The sequence below is a fragment of the Raphanus sativus genome, chromosome 5 (genome assembly GCF_000801105.2).
Source record: "Raphanus sativus cultivar WK10039 chromosome 5, ASM80110v3, whole genome shotgun sequence".
Lineage (NCBI taxonomy): Eukaryota > Viridiplantae > Streptophyta > Magnoliopsida > Brassicales > Brassicaceae > Raphanus > Raphanus sativus.
In genome coordinates, this window is record NC_079515.1 from 38469275 (window position 1) to 38488190 (window position 18916).

Sequence of the window (18916 nt, forward strand, 5' to 3'; positions counted from 1 at the left end):
TTTGATTTTACGGTTTTGTCAGAAAAACTAAATTTTGCGATTTTAGCAAAAAAATTACTCAAGTTATATTTTAGCGGGAAAATTCAATTTTCCTGTTTTTTTCTGTAAGAAAATTACATTTTACAAAAAAAAAATATTTTGACAAAAACGTGATTTTGTGGTTTTGGGAGAAAATCTATTTTTCCCGTTCTTTTTTTTTCGAAAAAATGTGTTTACTGATTTTGGTGAAAAACTCGATTTGTGATTTTTCAGGAAAGCATGATATTACTGTAAAACATGATTTTGACGATCTTAACGGAAATTTTTGATTTTACCGTTTTGGCATAAATTTTTTTTATTACTGTTTTACGGGAAACTCATCTTTGTGATAAAAACCCTTAAATAACTCTTTCCATAAAAAAATCTTTAATTTTTTAAAAATATTTTTTTACCAAAGTCTTACATTTAAAGTAAATATTAAAAACATAAAAATCACACCGTATATCACTTTAATTAGGTCTAAACGAGTTTAAATGAGTCAATTTAATATTTGCGGGTCTAATGAATAATCTTAATACATCTTAGAACTAAAGGTTCAGGGTTTAATTGGGGTGGGTTTTATATGAAGTGGGGTTTAAGTAAGGTAGGTTTACTCGTTTTAACATCCCTAGAAGTACCTTTATTTTCTTTTGGGTCAACGAAGTACATTTATTTATTCATTCTCGTACTTTTTTCAAAGAAAGAAAGAAAGAGAAATCCTCACCCTTTTTTTTCAAATACTAAAGATATGCATGCTCATTACGTAGACATTTCGCTTATATAAACCCTCCCTTTACATCCTATTCTTGAAAAACATTAAGATATTTTAAAACACAACCCAAACACTTATGACGGAAACTGGTGATCTTACTTCAGTTCCGGCCAGTGTGGTCATGCAGATCCCATTTCTTGTTATCTTCAAAGAGTTAAAGTAAGTGTCTCTATATGAAATTGCAGATATTAATAATATTAAAAAGGAGTAATGCATAACGTTTATTTGTATATGTAAATCTGTAGACGTGTGTTCAGTAAGGATGCAATTGGGCGAGAGATACTAGGCATAGCGTTTCCTGCGGCTTTGGCTTTAGCTGCTGATCCAATAGCCTCTCTTATTGACACCGCTTATATCGGACGTTTAGGAGCGGTCGAGCTAGCAGCGGTTGGAGTATCCATTGCTATATTCAATCAAGCTTCTAGAATCACGATATTCCCAATTGTGAGCGTCACAACTTCCTTTGTCGCTCAGGAAGACACGATGGAGAAGATAAAAGAAGAAGAAGAAGCAAAGAAAAACAATCTTGTTCATGAAAATACTTTAGCTGTTCAAGATTCACTAGAAAAAGGCATTGCGTCGCCAACAAGTAACAATATGAACCAGTTGCAGAAAACGCCAGGTAAATACTCATGGCCAAATGAAATTATAACGTAACAAGGATTTGATAGTGTGTTAGCATTAGTTTTCTTTTGGTTTTGCTTTAGTTTTTTTCCACTTTTTGATTAAAGTTTGATATACTTTTTTTTTTCATTTTCTGATAAACATTTGCCTTTTCTTGGCTTTCGTGTTTAGTGCATGTATTTTATGTGAAAACAATTTTGTGGAAACAAAATCTGTTAATTACAAATAAAAATCTTTCGGTTTGTGCTTGACTTTGATGTTTACACCTTTTGAAATTTAAGTTTACACTTTCCTAACTAGTTTTTGACAAAAAAATAAACAATGTTGTTTGTAAATTCTGATGAATTATACTTTCTTGTTTTTTTGTTGCTGTGACAGTACTAGCTTCGGATACAAAACCAAGCAGCGGAAACAATGCAAATAAGAAAGGAAAGAAAAATATCAAATCGGCATCAACGGCCATGATCATAGGGCTAACCCTGGGCCTTGTGCAAGCTGTAGTCTTGATTTTCAGCTCGAAAGTGCTCCTAGGTGTCATGGGCGTGAAACCGGTATGAAGTTATATAAATAGATAGATATGCACATAATAGTCGATATGACAAAATGTTTGACTAGTTTAAGTTGACTTTCGATGATCAGAATTCGGCAGTGTTATCACAAGCACACAAGTACTTGACCATACGATCATTAGGTGCTCCTGCATTGCTTCTATCCCTTTCAATGCAAGGCATCTTTCGTGGCTTCAAGGACACCAAAACTCCTCTCTATGCTACTAGTAAGTTACATTTTTATCATCTTTAGGCAAACATATTACCACATGATGGGTCTAACATGTGCCATCTTGATGCATAAAACAGTTGTAGCAGATGTTATCAATATCATTCTCGACCCGATTTTCATCTTTGTGCTTCACTTTGGAGTCAGCGGTGCAGCCATTGCCCATGTCATTTCTCAGTAAGAGAATAGTTCACAATTTTTTTTTCATACATGCAAATATGAAACTAAAACTTGTAAAGCCCAAGAGTTGCTTGGATCAAAAGACAAGAAAGGTAAAACTAATGGTTTCACTTGTGTGAAGGTACTTCATGACTCTAATACTATTCATCCGCCTGGCTAGTAAAGTAAATTTGATGCCACCAAACTTCGCAGCTTTACAGTTCGGAAAGTTCCTTAAAAATGGTAGGGGATGCATATTCATTAAAATTATTCTTTCTTTCAATGATCAAAGTAAAGTTTATTACAAGTAAAAAAATAGTGAAAACCTCATTTTCTTTTCAAAAATTTCAAGTATATTTATTGGATTAGTGACGAAATATATTTTATAAAATATATAGAAATGTGGAATGTCTAACAATTTCGAAAATGAAAGGAGGACTATTGCTGGCGAGGACCATAGCTGTGACGTTTTGTCAGACACTAGCAGCAGCCATGGCGGCACGGCTCGGAACAACACCAATGGCTGCTTTTCAGATATGTTTACAAGTCTGGTTAACTACTTCTCTCCTCGCTGATGGTCTTGCTGTTGCCGGTCAGGTATAATAGACTATTATTTAATTTATTATGCTCCTATTGCGTATGTAATATTGTTTGATCAAGTTGTATATGTAAATCATTATTCAATTTAAAATCTTTTGTAGGCGATTCTGGCTTGTTCTTTTGCCGAGAAGGACTACAGCAAAGTGTCTTCTGCTGTATCCCGTGTTCTACAGGTAATGTCTCAATCATCTTCATGAAACGATACCAGCCCCTAAGGATAATTGTTTTTTTTTTCATTTTTTGGTAACTAGCGACATGGGACCATGTCATATGCTTCAGTTTATAAATATGGGGGTGAGCTACTTATTGATTAACAACCAGGAATTTTCTTTTGGGATTCGTAGACACACTCACAATTGTAAAAATAAAAACTAAAACAAATGAATTTGATATGCAGATGGGATTTGTGCTAGGACTTGGACTGTCCATTTTCGTTGGACTGGGGCTATACTTTGGTGCCGGAATATTCTCCAAGGACCCTGCCGTTATTCGCCTCATAGCCATTGGAATACCGGTACTATTAATACCATATCCACTACTTATAAATACTAGTAAGGAGTGATGGTGACTAATAAGATGTTATATATGATCCGTGTGGGAGACATCAGTTTGTAGCAGCAACACAGCCAATAAACTCACTCGCTTTTGTGTTGGACGGAGTCAATTTCGGAGCATCTGATTTTGCTTACACTGCATACTCCATGGTATATGCACTATATTCATTACTTCATTAATATGCTTTCAGACTGATTACTTATTTTTTGCATGTTTTTGATAACTTTTATTATGATAAATCAGGTAGGAGTTGCGGCCATAAGCATTGCAGCAATAATATACATGGCAGAGTTCAATGGTTTTCTAGGACTATGGATAGCTCTTACCATCTATATGGCCCTCCGAGCTATTACTGGAATTGCCAGGTAAATTAATTGGGCCGTAGTGGGCCTTTAGTAAATTGTATATAGTCCTCCTCATTATAGTAGACGTTGCAGACTTGCAGTCTTTGACTCGTTTGAAATTATGCAGGATAGCAACAGGAACTGGACCTTGGAGATATTTACGTGGACGATCCCCTTGATCTTCCTAGGACTTACTTCGTAATGAGATGCATATTTTTTCTGTATTTCTTCGTTTTTGTTGTATATTTCTTGTGTTATTTTCACATCTTGCACGAGAGAGCTCTCTATCTTGTTTAGCTTACACAGTTCCAGATATATAATTTGATCAGGCGATTATATGGAGCCCTGGATGGCTAGATATTTTCTTTGTGGAAACGTCTGGTTAGGCTAGGTGCTCCAAAGACTTCTGTAACTCACATCTATGCGATTATTGGTCCATAATATATAGTATTACTTTTTGCAAACTCATGTAAACTATTTCTTTCAAGAGTGAGACAAACCCACAGTTCTACTCGGTTACTAAATAGCAAAACATGGTTATTACCAATTTACCAAAGTGAAATTAAACAGGAGGTGGTGGCAAATCAATAAGAAGCCAAAAGCCAACACAGTCATCAGAATCCAAGTCATCTTGAATTGCAAGAAAATGCAAACCTCCACTTGCTTTCTTTGCAGATTCCCAAGCTTCAGCTTCATCAGTAGTAACAGGTGTTTTCTTGTACGTTGCGTAGACATACCTTGTCGAGATCCCAACGGCCAGAATCAAACATCCTTTTGTACTGTCTGCTTCGATAGAACACACCTCAAGACCATTCATCCAAGCTATATATAATGACAACGCATAATGATCAGAAACCACATAACAACAACAACAACTGACTTGTAAGAAACGACACACACTAACCTGCTAGAGGTTTTGCACGTGAAGAAGCAACGGAGAGACCAGGGATCAGTGTGTTCTCATCAACGTCAATGCCGAGCAAATCCAAGTCTAAGGTTGCACCAAACACAAACTTCTCCTCAAAGTCTGAGATCTCTTCTCTAACAGCTGAGTAAGGTAACTGAACAAACGCCCATTTCTCCCCAAACAAATTCTCAGGAAGATTCATTGGAAAAGGGTTGTCTAGAGACAGAAGAGGCAATGATCCCTTCTGGAAACCGGGATGACGCGTGTACACAGTGTCATAACGTTCTTGCAACCATAGAAACAGAGACAGACACTGCAAATAAACGAGAAAATATGTCATTATGGTTTAGGAGCTATAAACAATTTAGTAATGGTTTATATATTTTTTAAAAGAAATTTATGAACCTAGTTATATGTATTTTTTTCTAATACTTTGGGGGATAACTAATTAGGCATGCGGTTTTGAACCAAACCGAACTAAAATTTTTGGTTAGTTCAGTTACGAATTTGGTTCAATTCGACATGTTTATAAGAAAACTTTGGCATTCGGTTTGGTATTTGGTTAGTTCGATTTTTTCAAAAAAAAATTTGCTAACCAGATTTTAAACATAACTAATCAAATTAACCAAACTTTTGAGCCCAACTAACCAAAATTATCCGAACTTAACCAAAATTTTAACTGAAATATAATTGAAACCATTTGTCCAAAAAAAAGTATGATCGAAACCAAAAACTTTGATTAGTTGAACCAAACTACTCGAATACCAAACCACCCGAACTGAACTACCAGAACCGACAGGCCTAAGACTAATGATTCACTAGACTAATGCCAATGACCGGTCCTGCAGGTAAACACAAAGAAAGAGTTTTGCTCACACCCGTTTACTAGGCACTTCCTTAATAGCAAGCTCTTTGCAAGCTTTTGTGATAATGGTTTGCATCTGCGACCTGCCAAAAAAAAAAAAAAAACACAACTTCAACAATAAGATCATTGAAAAAGATGAGTAGTCTTTGTTTCACTTACCTAAAGAAACGAATCTTCTCAGGGAGAGGAACACCCAAGTCTTGTGTGATGGAAACAATAGCGTCTTTGAGCGTGATACTGTTGATGACATTGTTTGGGAAGTACTTGGTGACTTGAAGCGAGAGCGAAGCATCGCAAACCACAAGCTCCCATATCTTCTTCCCTCGTGAATCAAGAATCGGCCTCGAGCAGAAATCTAACTCCCACTCTTTTATGCTCTCTGCATCTGTTTCCGGATCAAGATAACTCAGCTCCGATGTAGGGTCGTCGTCGTCTTCAGCGATGACGACGGTCTCCTCTTCTTTTGTGAAGCTCTCCGGTAAGGAACGGGAGACGAAACGGCGGCGTTTGGATAAGGTTTGGAAGGAGGAGGAGGAGAGATGGGTTTTGATGGGTTTGGTGAAAGAAGATGATCTGGAGATTCTGGGGAGTGAAGGTGTTCGCATACGAGTGGTGTTGAAGCTTAGAGTCGCCATTGAAAGGAGGAAGCTTTATGGAAAACAGAGAGGAAGAGAAGAAGATGAATGTTCAGAAATGATTTATCCTTTTCGGTTGGTCCTTCCTCAGCCACATTTTTAAAAACCAGTAAAGGGCTAAATTGATAAATATAGAAACAAAGGGGTGAAATCGTAAAGAATGGACTAAGATTTGGACCCAATAATAAACGGAGAAAAAGTGGCGCGTGATGGAATCGACGACATAACTGTCTCTCTGTTATTACAGTTCGGTCACATTGTCCGAACCAAAAATCTTAGTTGTCTTTTTTTCTTTCTCTCTTTAATTTATGATTTTAATAATTAAACAACAAGAATCCTATAATCAATCTCTCGAATTTCTGTAAAATTAAAAAACCCTAATTGTAATTGTTCTTGTTGTTATATGTTTCCCTCGTCAAAATGGATCGGATTCGTTGAGTAGCAATTGTTCGTTTGCCGAGGAAGCAAGGAGAGAGAGATGGCGCGACAAATGACGTCATCTCAGTTCCACAAATCAAAGACCCTCGACAACAAATATGTACAAAAGCTTCCTTCTTTCTTCTTCTGATTCTGAGGCAAAGGAGGAAAGTTTTGTTTGTTTTTGACATTTTTTTTGATGGCAGATGCTTGGGGATGAGATTGGGAAAGGAGCTTATGGTCGAGTTTACATAGGATTAGACCTGGAGAATGGTGACTTTGTGGCTATTAAACAAGTCTCCTTGGAGAATATCGTCCAAGAGGATCTCAACACCATCATGGTTTCGCTTCTTTTATTATTATTATTTTTTTTTGTTATGTCCTCTATGGACTAATATAATGTGTTCGGTCTCTCAACTCCTTTCCTGGTTTTTTACATGTTGGGGGATGATTGTTTTCTCCAGCAAGAAATCGATTTGTTGAAGGTAGTTTCCTTCAGCTATTGTTTCATTACACATTCTAACTTTATCCTCTGGAACTGCCAATGCATGTAGAGTTTAAACTTTGTTGACATAATTGTTTTACAAAACCTTCTCAGCTTTGGCTTCTTTCCATTAATGGTTATTGTATCTCTATGTCCTTCTAACATGATATATATTTCTAATGCATGCAGAACCTGAACCATAAAAACATTGTCAAGTACCTTGGCTCCTTGAAGACAAAGACTCACCTTCACATTATCCTGGAGTAAGTTACTACTACTTTTGTGTTAGTTTGGTCCACGCGAGATTCAAGTTCAAATAATATATGTTTTGCAGGTATGTGGAGAATGGCTCTCTTGCAAACATTATCAAACCTAATAAATTTGGACCTTTTCCAGAATCATTGGTGACTGTTTACATTGCGCAGGTATATGTTCTCTTCTTCTTTTTTTATTTTGTCAAAATATGTTTTCTTCTTCTAGTTAAGTTTTCTGCAAACATTTGTGTACTAACTAGTGAATAACAGGTCTTGGAGGGTTTAGTATATCTGCATGAGCAGGGTGTCATACACCGTGATATTAAGGGTGCAAATATTTTGACAACAAAAGAGGTGTGTGTTTTCTTTTCTCTACCCTTGAGATTCTTCTAGGCTGTTCATTCTTTGACACTTGAGAATCTCATGCTTCAGGGACTTGTCAAGCTTGCTGACTTTGGAGTTGCCACCAAACTAAACGAGGCTGATGTTAACACTCACTCAGTGGTTGGAACTCCTTACTGGATGGCTCCTGAGGTATTACCTTTCATTATACATATTACTTAATGGACTTTGTTCTTGTTTAGAACAGATGCATAAAGTTTCTTAATTTTTAAAAACTGATTATTTGTGTACTGATGATGTAGAGACTCAAATTTTGTTTTTTAAGGTTATTGAAATGTCAGGGGTCTGTGCTGCTTCTGACATTTGGAGTGTTGGATGCACTGTTATCGAACTTTTGACATGTGTACCTCCTTACTATGATCTGCAACCCATGCCTGCCCTCTTCCGTATTGTTCAGGTTCTTTTTTTTCTTTTTAACATCTTACAAGTTTGCTTTATGTCATTGTTGTAAATCACTTCTCTCGTGGACAATAAATGCGAATGCTATTAGCCATTGAATCCAAACTAGTTGCCTTTTTCTGTTTTTTTTAGGATGATAGCCCTCCTATTCCTGATAGTCTTTCTCCAGATATTACGGACTTCCTAAGACAATGCTTCAAGAAGGTATAGCTTGCTGCAGTAGTGTCTGATGATTCTACTTACCACTGTTCCGGAACACATCTGAGTTGTATCTTACATATTACAGGATTCCAGGCAGAGGCCTGATGCGAAGACACTGCTCTCTCACCCTTGGATACGGAACTCTAGACGAGCATTGCAGTCCTCACTTCGGCATAGTGGAACCATCAGGTGTGAACTTGTGTGTGTTTTAATTTAACCTATTTAAAAATTTATCTATCTCATAGCACACATGTCTGTAACGATGTCATTGCGTACTTCATTCTTTGCAGATATATGAAGGGAGCCGATTCAAGTTCAGAGAAGGACGGTGAAGGTAGTCAAGATGTAGCTGAGAGCATTTCAGCAGAAAAAGTGGGGATCTCAAAAACTGTAAGATTCCTAAGCTCTATTGTACCATCAGTGATGATGAGCAGTATAACGCATTGAGGTTAGAGATGATCTATTTGCTAAAGCTACTTATCCAGGACCTTTTGTTTGTCCAGAACTCCAAAACCAAACTACCTGCGGTCGGTGTGGGGAGTTTCAGGTCTGAGAAAGATCAGTCTTCAGCCAGTGATATTGGTGAAGAAAGAGCAGATTCAGAAGATGATATCATGTCAGATCAAGTTCCTACGTTGTCTATCCATGATAATAAGTCTTCTCTTCAATCAAGTACTTGCAGTATTTCTTCAGATGCAAAGGGGACATCTCAAGATGGGAAATCTGAACATGATGCAAATCTTGAAACAGAAGCTAGAAGAAACACTTCAGCAACAAAGCAGGCTGGGAAAGAATGTTCCATCCAGATGCAGCAGAGATCACATAGTTTTGACCCAAAAGGTGAAGACCGTGGGCTTAGAAAGGTTAGTTGTGTTGTTGCATCATTCTTGTCTTAGCACTTTGTTAGATATTATGGTCACTCTGGACTATAATGTGCTCTTGTGTGTTGAGTTAATTGGTATGTTCCAACTGGTAGAAACAAAACAGTTTACTACTTTACTGAACTGAAAGAAAAAAAAACAGTTTACTGAATTTAATGCTTAGATGCTTCAATAGTGAGATATACATTTTTTTCTGTTGTTGGGCCTTGGTCATGTTCTATACAAGATCTTATATACTGAACTGACTAGATCTGTTATGTTTGTTATAACTATCTTAAAGGCAGTGAAGACTCCATCTAGTTATGGTGGGAATGAACTGACTAGATTCAGTGATCCTCCGGGGGACGCTTGTTTGCATGATTTGTTTCATCCATTGGATAAAGTTCCCGAGGGAAAACTAAATGAAGCCTCGGCATCAACGCCTGCGTCAAATGCCAACCAGGGTGACTCTCCTGTTGCAGATGGTGGAAAGAATGATCTAGCAACAAAGCTGAGGGCTAGAATTGCTCAGAAGCAAATGGAAGGTGAAGCTGGGCATTCAAATGATGGTGGTGATCTTTTCCGGTTAATGATGGGTGTTTTGAAAGATGATGTTATTGACATTGATGGCTTGGTATGTTCTGTCTCTCAATCATACAGGTTTTGAAATCTCAAGAAGTGTATTGTTTAACATGTTTCCATATCTTGTTTCTCAGGTATTTGATGAAAAAGCGTCTCCTGATAATCTGCTTCCTCTACAGGTAATCTGCAACTTTATATCAAGCTGATGCTACTTGAGTGACTCTCAATTTAGTATTTAATTTCTTAAGTTCTTGTAGGCAGTTGAGTTTAGCAGATTGGTGAGCTCCTTACGACCAAGTGAAACAGAAGATGCAATAGTAACTTCTTGTCAGAAACTTGTTGCCATGTTCCGTCACAGACCTGAGCAGAAAGTAGTGTTTGTGACACAACATGGTTTCCTCCCTGTAATGGATCTTCTCGATAGTCCTAAATCCCGTGTATGTGTTTGTTTGTCTCCTTCATCATTAGTCATCAGTTCATCTTAATACTACCGTCTGGCTTATGCTTGTGAAATTGTTTCTGGTGTTTTCAGGTAACTTGTGCGGTGCTGCAGCTGATAAACGAAATTATAAAAGACAACACTGACTTCCAGGAGAATGCTTGTCTTGTTGGTCTCGTAAGTGTCTTACTTTCTATGTGGTTACTGACCTGGTTATGATACACAATATTGATTAATTCAAGTGACATGGCAGATACCTCTGGTGATGAGTTTTGCTGGTCCAGAGAGGGATCGGTCTAGAGAAATCCGAAAGGAAGCAGCATACTTCTTGCAGCAGCTTTGTCAGTCAAGGTTACAAAGTCATCAAATCTATATTACTTCTGCTTCTATAATTGTTTCTTTCTTGCAAGTCATAGAGTTGATTTGTTAGCTTCTTTACAGCTCCTTGACATTGCAAATGTTCATAGCTTGCCGTGGAATACCAGTCTTGGTGGGGTTTCTTGAAGCAGATTATGCCAAATACAGGTGATTCCTAGGTTTATTACTAGTCCCAGCAGCATCTATTTTTGTTTTTGAACTTGTCTTCATGTCTAATTTAGGCAATGTGTTTCTTTTATTGAACACAGCTGATGCATTTCTTGATAGCTGAACATTTTCTTGATTCAGCTCTCCTCTGTTTTATCTGTTCTGATTCTTTTCTACTGATTTGAGTTTTTTTTCTCTGTTCAGGGAGATGGTTCACCTAGCTATTGATGGGATGTGGCAGGTTTTTAAACTCAAAAGATCTACCCCAAGAAATGATTTCTGTCGTATAGCTGCAAAGAATGGCATTCTTCTTAGGCTGATCAACACTCTCTATAGCTTAAACGAGGCAACTCTACTAGCTTCCGAAGGACGCTCTGGTCAACTTGATCAGCAGTTACTCAGTGTGATTGACAATCCTGATGTGTTGAAAAATAGGCATGGAGGTGGTGAAGAGCCTTCAAATTCTCAAAGATCAGATGTCTATCAGCCAGATGGTGATAGGCCTAGATCAAGCAGTGCTGCACTAGACGCAACAGAAGATGTTAAACCACATAATCATAGGGTATCTCTCTCTTCCAACAGAGCATCAACCGAGGGTGTCTCTAATGGATTTGCTGCTACTCAGCCAGAACAAGTCCGACCTTTGCTTAGCTTGTTGGAGAAAGAACCCCCTTCAAGACATGTTTCCGGTCAACTAGACTACGTGAAACACATCACTGGCTTAGAGAAAAATGAAAGTATACTTCCTCTTCTGCGTGCGTCCATCGAAAAGAAAACCAATGGAGGAGACCTAGACTTTCTGATGGCCGAGTTTGCAGGAAAACAAAACGGGAATCTTGATACTACGCCTAGATATTACAGTAAAACGATGTCAAAGAAGGTTATGGCTATCGACGCAATGGCTTCTGCATCTGGTGTACTGTCAGGTTCAGGTGTTCTAAATGCTAGACTTGGAAGTGACACATCCTCTGGTTTACTTTCCCATATGGTCACCACGCTGAGTGCAGAGGTCGCTAGCCAATACTTGGAGAAAGTGGCTGATTTGCTTCTTGAATTTGCTCGTGCTGATACGACTGTTAAATCATACATGTGCAGCCAAAGCTTACTGAGTCGTCTTTTCCATATGTTCAACCGTGTAGAACCTCCTATTCTGCTTAAGGTACTTCCAAAAAAATATTGTGAAGTTTCTTCAGGTTACATGCTTATAATAATGCCTTTTGTTTTGACCAGATACTGAAGTGCACCAATCATCTATCCACTGATCCAAATTGCTTGGAGAGTCTTCAGCGTGCAGATGCAATCAAGCATTTGATCCCCAACCTTGAGGTTAAGGAGGGGAATCTTGTTGACCAGATCCATCATGAGGTTACCTTCTTTACTTGAATAGAGATAGCTTTCTCTATTGGTTACAACTTGTTGTAAGATTGAAGTTTTTGAAATTGTGATATTGTGTAGGTACTTAGTGCACTGTTCAACCTGTGCAAGATAAACAAGAGGAGGCAAGAACAAGCGGCTGAAAATGGAATCATACCTCACCTGATGCTTTTCGTCATGTCGGATTCTCCTCTGAAACAATATGCACTGCCACTACTATGTGACATGGCTCATGCATCTCGGAACTCAAGAGAGCAGTTAAGAGCACACGGCGGTCTGGATGTTTACCTGAGTTTGCTAGACGATGAATATTGGTCTGTGATTGCCTTAGATTCCATTGCTGTTTGCTTGGCGCAAGACAATGACAACCGCAAGGTGGAGCAAGCCTTGCTCAATGATGATGCAATTTATACATTGGTTAACTTCTTCCAGAGCTGTCCTGAGAGACATTTTGTGCACATATTGGAACCATTCTTGAAGATTATCACGTATGTATCTCTCCTCTCATATAAAAAATCATCTAACTATGAGTGAAGTTGATGTGTCTCCCTCTTCTTAAGGTGTAGCTAATCCTATTCTCCTTGTTGTTACCAGGAAATCATCTCGAATCAATACGACATTAGCTGTAAATGGATTGACTCCATTACTTATTGCAAGGCTAGATCACCAAGATGCTATTGCTCGACTTAATCTACTGAAACTCATAAAGGTAATGTATCATTAGACCATCCAAGTTCTTGCTTGTCTTGTTGTAGAGTGTTATTGAGTGTATGGTTTTTGGCGTGTCATTGAAACAGGCTGTTTATGAGCACCATCCAAGGCCAAAACAGCTGATTGTGGAGAATGATCTCCCTCAGAGACTGCAGAATCTGATAGAAGAGAGACGTGAAGGGCAACATTTAGGAGGCCAAGTTCTGGTGAAGCAAATGGCAACATCTCTCCTTAAAGCACTTCACATCAACACCGTCTTGTGAGAGAGTCCTAAACCAACAGCTGATTTGGCCTTGGGACTGTACATTCATTCCCATTTTTTTTTGCAGGAAGAATATACTCAAAAAGTGTATACATTTTTCTTCTTTTCCATTTACCAAATGTTTTGTAATTGTTGAGTTGTGTGGCTCTCTTGAGTTTTTTTAGTCTCCCCAAGAGATGCCAACACTTGATAGTTTGGGTGATACTTGATTGTTTTATTAATTTTGCTGACGTTCTGATACATAAATTTGTAACCATTTTTTTTATTAATTCTTGACTTTTTCTTAATAGCATTATGATCTTACTAGCTGATACTTCAAACATTGTCTATATATACAAATTCACTACCGAATTAAGAAATATAGAAAAGTCTGAAATAGGGGTGGTTCATGGAGATCAAGAGTGATCAGTGCAAAGGGGAGAAACGCTTCCTTTAGTGTCCAACTTCACATTGGAGCAAGAGGCTTTGGAGACATCTTGTTTGGAGATAAGATCGACCACTTTAACGTTTTGCATTGTAATGCCTTGACATGGAATGCTCTTGCTGCACGCAAATATCACAGCTTCGGGTCTTGAACTCGTCCCATGTATGTTTTTGTACAATACATTGCTTACTTGTACCGCCGATTCCTGGAACATATCCCCATATTAGCTTTTATTATTAGTACTCAAATTGTGGTGAAAGGATTTGGTTATTCGGTTGGCAAAAAAAAAAACCTGTTCTGGACATGATTTAGGTTGATCACAATAGTTCTGGTTGATTATTATTGGGTTTGTAACGTTTTGCATTAAGATGTCTTGGAATATTATGTTCTTTGCCATTCCATGTCCTCCCTGTTCATGAATAGTAGCAATATTGTTTTTTTCTAAACATCAAATTAAGTTTTATTAATAAAAAAACGTTGATATATTTATAGTGTTGGGGAGATACCTGCCAAGTCTTGATTCTAACACCATTAGTGGTTCCTATAAGAGTTGATTTGCTGACTACCACATTAGAAACATATGCTTCTGAGTTATGAGCTCCCAAACTCCCAATGCTAAAAGAAACAAAAAAATAATAATATTGAGATATTATGTAGTTAACAAAGTATAATCCCAGTTACAAAAAAAAAAAGAGAGTGAAAATGTATTGATAACTCATGAAAACTCCATGTGAAATCATTCAAAAAATTGCTTTCAATTGGTTAAAAAAATAAACAATAAGTATGCAAATGAAATTTATATTAGAATACATATTGTTTAGATACTTGTTTTAGGAATTTTTAGCAGTGTTAAACTAAACCACACCAAGAGAGGAATTGTGTAAAAGGTGACATTACAATTTGAAATTCTTTACAAACAATTATAAAACCTTTAAAAATAATTCTGAACCCTTCAGAAAACGATTTTGTATTCTTCAGAAACAATTTTATATCCTTTAGAAACCATTCTCGTATATTTTAATAATCTGTACCATCTCTTTTTATATACAAAAGTGTCTATTTCATGTTGATAAAAATTAGTTGATCTTTTTCAAAAAAAAAAACAGTTGACAAAAAAGATTTATCTTGCTCATAGTATGTTTGCTTTTCTGTTACAAAAAAAAAATGTTTGCTTAAAATAAGATAAAAACAAAAACATTAGGTGAAAATAGGGAGAGAGATGGTTAGACCTGATTCCATGACCCGGCCCGCATGTAATGCCCGTCGCTTTCACATTCTCCGACCCACTCACTATGGATATACAATCATCACCTTCATCACCAAAATCAAACCCAACACATTACAATTTGTTATCCACAAGAAAATAAACAAACATTATATCTCAATTGTTTCCCTTTTACTATCTGAATTAATAAATGTTTTTCCTTACAAAAATAAATAGGAAGTCGAGTCTAAAGTTCGATACGAAAATTTATGAATCCACTCTTATTTTGTAGGAGTAATATTGTTTTATTTATTTATTTTCTTTGAAGATTGATAAATCAATACTAAATTAGAGATATAATCTCTAAAATAATTATTAATTACCAGTACGGATGATAGAGTTTTGAATGAGAATATTGCGAGATCCGGTAACGTGAATGCCATCGGTGTTAGGACTATCACCCGGAGACGTGACCATAAGATTCAAAGCCTTCACGTTTTCGCATTTCTGAATCCGCATATGCATTTGCTGTGCGTTTTCCAACCTAATGTTTCTTACCATCAAGTTATTGCATTCCACAAACGTTACCGCCTGCCCCCATTTATTTCATTTACATCAACCATTAATCGAAACTGAAATTAATATTGAAAACAAAGGTAATGCGTTTGAGGTTCTCACCGTGGGAGCTTCCTGGCATGGCTGTATAACAAAAACAAATGGTAATTAATATTTCATTAGTCAGTTTCTATATAACTTATGTCTTTTCAGACATTGAACCATACTAATTAAGAAGAGCTTACAAGTTCAGGGTTGATCTTGCAAGATTTTGGCCACCAGGTTTTTCCATTACCATCGATGCGTCCACCACCTTCAACAAGAAGGTTATCAACCGTTTGGAAAACAATCCAGAACCCACGTTCCTTGTAGTCTGATTGATTTTTCCATGCCTTAATCTTACCGTAAATCTAATTCAAAATTATTATGAATAAGTTGATGATCAAAACATTATAAAATATATTTTTTGAATGAAAACATTATAAAATATTGTGAGCCTACGTGCATTAGTTTATATCATACCTTGAAAACAATCAAGGATGATTTACATGGACCGGAGAATTTAACCGGTTTAAGAGTGTAAGCTCTATTTTCCGGAACCACGATGTAAACTGTTCCCTCTGACGAACAAGCTGCTTCCCAAGCTTTCATGAATGCCTACGACTCAAAACATAATATTTCATTTATATTGAATGTACGGGATTTTGATTATATTTTGCTATAGAAATAATTAATAGGGATACCTGAGAATCGTCGCTTCCATTGGCTTTAGCACCGAAAGAGTTAACGTTAAAAGCTCCAGGAGAAGATCTAGGAGCATATGCATGGCGAGTTTTCGTGAGCCTGTTGTGTGTAATGTGACCATGTTGGTGATTGGTTTCATAATAAACACTGGGAGACATGGCATGATCATATCTAGGATCAAACGGGTAGCTGCTAGAACAAGAACGAAGAGACGTTAAGAGAATTGTTAAGAAGATTATGGTCTTTTGATACATTTTTATTAGTAGATTCTCTCTCAGAGTTAGATTAAGATTTGGTTTGACGTAGATAAAATGATGAGGAATGAAATGAGTGAGGTGTCATAGAGTGCAAAAAATGCATATATTTATACAGATGGGAGAGATAGAGAGGCATTGACTGAAAGAGTTTTGGAAGAAAATATTCGTTATAATTCTTTTTTGTTATCAAATATTCGTTTCGTTATAATTCCTTACGTTTATTACTCAAGTCGTTTCCAAACAAATTGTACATAAAAACTTTCATAAAAGTAACGCAAAGAAAATAATTTAAAGTTTTTATATGAATAAATAAATAAATATCTGAAAATGGAAGAGCTAATCTCGGTCTAAGATAATCCTCATCTATGGTATGGTATCAGAACGAAGATTTCAAAAGATGATTTAATATTACTAGATTTTGACATGTCTTTTCAAAGGATATGACATATCCAATAAATTTTCAAAATTCCATTTATCACTTTAATATTAATTACTATCTAATCTTTTTTTAGAACTCAATCTTTATGCTGCTACAGGTGGAGTTGCTCTAAAAAAGAAAGTAAGAGTAGAGACTACTGGATTTGGTTTGATCCAAAAAGTGATTTTGACTTCTCTCATAAAACCATATTGAAAAAAGAAAGTGATTTTGACTTCTCTCATAAAACCATATATAATGGGGATACCGAATAAAAGATTCGACAATTGAATCAATATAATAAATTTGTTGAAAATTGAAACTCGATTATATGTATTATTTGATGTTGAAAACATTTAGGCTTTAACTGGTAAAATAATAGGGAATCGGTGAGAATTAAAATAAATAGAATGATAGAAATAAAATATATAACAAAAAATAGAATGAACTCCATTACATTCATTCATAACCAAATTTGTTATAGAATCATTCATCTTCGTATTTTATCTATTTTCTTGTGGAATTGATGAAATGAGTATTTCATTCCATTCATGTCAAACTGGTGAAATCTATTTTTGGAATTAATGAAATAAATCATTTCATATTATTCCATTCCAATTAACAATTTAATTGCAGTTTTAATATGTTGAATAAGAAAAAAAAAAGTAAAGATCACCGACACCATAAATCACTTTTCTAAAGATTATTGATATTTTCATATCTTTTTAATTATTTAAAATCAATAATTTATTATAAGTTAAATAATTTATTTTAATTTTGTTATAACAATATTTTTAGATTCTCTATGAATAGAGACTATGTTTATTTAGTTTGAACATAGAAAAAAATATTTATTAATTAGTAAAATACGGTATTGATTTTTATTGAACAAATTCATAGTAACGTGTAAAATTGATATATGTTGAATGATGAAATATAAGAAAGAGAAGACAACGTGGAATGTTAAAGATGAAAAAAAAGATATTGAATCTTGAAACCATTATGGATGATGTAAGAATTTGTCCAATTTTATATTAATAATTTATTCTAATTTTATGATAACAATTAGTTTAAATATTTTGAATATAAAAAAAAACTTCTCCAAAAAGTAACATAGTTTCTTTACTGAAAAATGGTTCTTCTTTTATTCATCTTCTCTTTCTTTTTTCTTTTAATTATATTTTTGTTGAACCTCGGGTTGAAGAAAAATAATTCAAATCATGTATACATTAGTTTAACATATTTTTATTAAAACAGTCAAAAAGATAATTAAGTAACATATAAATTATTATGACCGGACAACTTATTATCAATTAGTCATAAATTACAAGTTTATGATAAACCAAAATTTAACATTTTCGAATTAAATAATGTTGATATCTATTATTGTGTTGTGCTTTAGTGAATTACATGGATTTTGTATATATACAAAAAACTTAAACTTTTCATGATTAAATTTTAATGATCCATGTACATAAGATTTTAATTTTACCACAAATTTGATACTACTTTTAAACATGTTGTGTTTGCCTGTTTGGTACGTAGTTTGAATCAAGATACAGTGAAAAGAAAGTGGGCAGAGCTAACAGAAAAGAGAGAAGATGGATAATTGGTAAATTATGTCAAAAGGTTAAGTTAGAGAATGTTTGAATTGTTTGCATTGGAATGGGATTTGGCGTGTGTCATTATTTTTCACTCTATACTCTTTGTTTGTGCTAGGTGATGATATCAAATAAAGCAAAACCAGAAACAATGACACACTACTTTATATTTGTAATAATTTCATGAACTAGATTCAAAAATAATTTTATAAACTATATGATCCTATGTAGAACAAATGATATATATATAGGCGGGCAACCCGGTTGGAGGTGTTTTTTTTTTGTCACAGGGAGGTGTTTGTTAACTGCCTTGAAAGTGAAACATTTAATTCCTCTTTTTTTATCTCTTGAAAGTAAACTTGTGAAAGGAGTAAGTTCCTTCACTTTAGTTACTTAGAATCCATGAGATATACTGCAATCACATTACATAGAGTACATGGATTTCTTTTTATTGACTGGGGATATCTAAACGGAAATTCAACTATTTTTTTAGGGAGACAGTACTTAGACTAACCTATTAAGCAGATGTTTTTAACTTGTTTCCGGACGT

General features: G+C 35.5%; 4 protein-coding genes across 5 annotated transcripts; 2 read left to right on the forward strand and 2 right to left on the reverse strand.

Annotated features, from left to right (window-relative positions):
- Positions 1 to 788: 788 nt before the first annotated feature.
- Positions 789 to 4154, forward strand: LOC108863544 (protein DETOXIFICATION 43-like). Its single transcript, XM_056986804.1, has 12 exons — positions 789 to 949; positions 1036 to 1412; positions 1793 to 1965; positions 2054 to 2189; positions 2272 to 2368; positions 2493 to 2593; positions 2784 to 2947; positions 3052 to 3123; positions 3348 to 3464; positions 3559 to 3654; positions 3749 to 3870; positions 3977 to 4154. Exons 1-12 carry the CDS (start codon positions 867 to 869, stop codon positions 4026 to 4028), a joined length of 1590 nt encoding a protein of 529 aa, XP_056842784.1. The 5' UTR covers positions 789 to 866; the 3' UTR covers positions 4029 to 4154.
- Positions 4155 to 4314: 160 nt separating this feature from the next.
- Positions 4315 to 6334, reverse strand: LOC108863541 (protein TAB2 homolog, chloroplastic). The gene is made up of 4 exons (XM_018638000.2): positions 5781 to 6334; positions 5635 to 5704; positions 4754 to 5069; positions 4315 to 4671 (listed from the first exon to the last, which is right to left on the reverse strand). Exons 1-4 carry the CDS (start codon positions 6254 to 6256, stop codon positions 4412 to 4414), a joined length of 1122 nt encoding a protein of 373 aa, XP_018493502.2. The 5' UTR covers positions 6257 to 6334; the 3' UTR covers positions 4315 to 4411.
- Positions 6335 to 6499: 165 nt separating this feature from the next.
- Positions 6500 to 13453, forward strand: LOC108863305 (MAP3K epsilon protein kinase 1). 2 transcript variants are annotated; one of them, XM_056986803.1, is made up of 23 exons: positions 6500 to 6794; positions 6880 to 7014; positions 7138 to 7158; positions 7347 to 7420; positions 7492 to 7582; positions 7682 to 7765; positions 7844 to 7945; positions 8079 to 8210; positions 8345 to 8416; positions 8499 to 8602; positions 8704 to 8803; positions 8899 to 9276; positions 9575 to 9907; positions 9990 to 10034; positions 10113 to 10292; positions 10388 to 10471; positions 10548 to 10645; positions 10736 to 10819; positions 11024 to 11978; positions 12050 to 12184; positions 12275 to 12681; positions 12788 to 12902; positions 12991 to 13453. In XM_056986803.1, exons 1-23 carry the CDS (start codon positions 6735 to 6737, stop codon positions 13165 to 13167), a joined length of 3966 nt encoding a protein of 1321 aa, XP_056842783.1. In that variant the 5' UTR covers positions 6500 to 6734; the 3' UTR covers positions 13168 to 13453. The 2 variants fall into 2 exon arrangements, with proteins under 2 accessions (XP_056842783.1, XP_018493187.1); XM_018637685.2 differs by having other exon boundaries at positions 8917 to 9276.
- On the reverse strand, positions 13440 to 16413 carry LOC108863306 (polygalacturonase QRT2). Its single transcript, XM_018637686.2, has 9 exons — positions 16093 to 16413; positions 15872 to 16006; positions 15595 to 15759; positions 15473 to 15493; positions 15178 to 15385; positions 14820 to 14901; positions 14097 to 14205; positions 13883 to 13999; positions 13440 to 13795 (listed from the first exon to the last, which is right to left on the reverse strand). Exons 1-9 carry the CDS (start codon positions 16345 to 16347, stop codon positions 13562 to 13564), a joined length of 1326 nt encoding a protein of 441 aa, XP_018493188.1. The 5' UTR covers positions 16348 to 16413; the 3' UTR covers positions 13440 to 13561.
- Positions 16414 to 18916: the final 2503 nt, after the last annotated feature.

Coding starts and splice junctions, on each gene's coding strand:
- LOC108863544 (XM_056986804.1), top strand. CDS start 867: ATGACGGAAACTGGTGATCTTACTTCAGTTCCGGCCAGTGTGGTCATG. Junction 2,948..3,051: donor GTCTTGCTGTTGCCGGTCAG/GTATAATAGACT, acceptor AATCTTTTGTAG/GCGATTCTGGCTTGTTCTTT. Junction 3,465..3,558: donor TCATAGCCATTGGAATACCG/GTACTATTAATA, acceptor GGGAGACATCAG/TTTGTAGCAGCAACACAGCC.
- LOC108863541 (XM_018638000.2), bottom strand. CDS start 6,256: ATGGCGACTCTAAGCTTCAACACCACTCGTATGCGAACACCTTCACTC. Junction 5,705..5,780: donor GAGAAGATTCGTTTCTTTAG/GTAAGTGAAACA, acceptor TTTTTTTGGCAG/GTCGCAGATGCAAACCATTA. Junction 5,070..5,634: donor AGGAAGTGCCTAGTAAACGG/GTGTGAGCAAAA, acceptor GTTTATTTGCAG/TGTCTGTCTCTGTTTCTATG.
- LOC108863305 (XM_056986803.1), top strand. CDS start 6,735: ATGGCGCGACAAATGACGTCATCTCAGTTCCACAAATCAAAGACCCTC. Junction 7,159..7,346: donor AAGAAATCGATTTGTTGAAG/GTAGTTTCCTTC, acceptor TAATGCATGCAG/AACCTGAACCATAAAAACAT. Junction 7,583..7,681: donor TGACTGTTTACATTGCGCAG/GTATATGTTCTC, acceptor AGTGAATAACAG/GTCTTGGAGGGTTTAGTATA.
- LOC108863306 (XM_018637686.2), bottom strand. CDS start 16,347: ATGTATCAAAAGACCATAATCTTCTTAACAATTCTCTTAACGTCTCTT. Junction 15,494..15,594: donor GCAAGATCAACCCTGAACTT/GTAAGCTCTTCT, acceptor TTTGTTATACAG/CCATGCCAGGAAGCTCCCAC. Junction 14,000..14,096: donor TTAGAATCAAGACTTGGCAG/GTATCTCCCCAA, acceptor ATTCATGAACAG/GGAGGACATGGAATGGCAAA.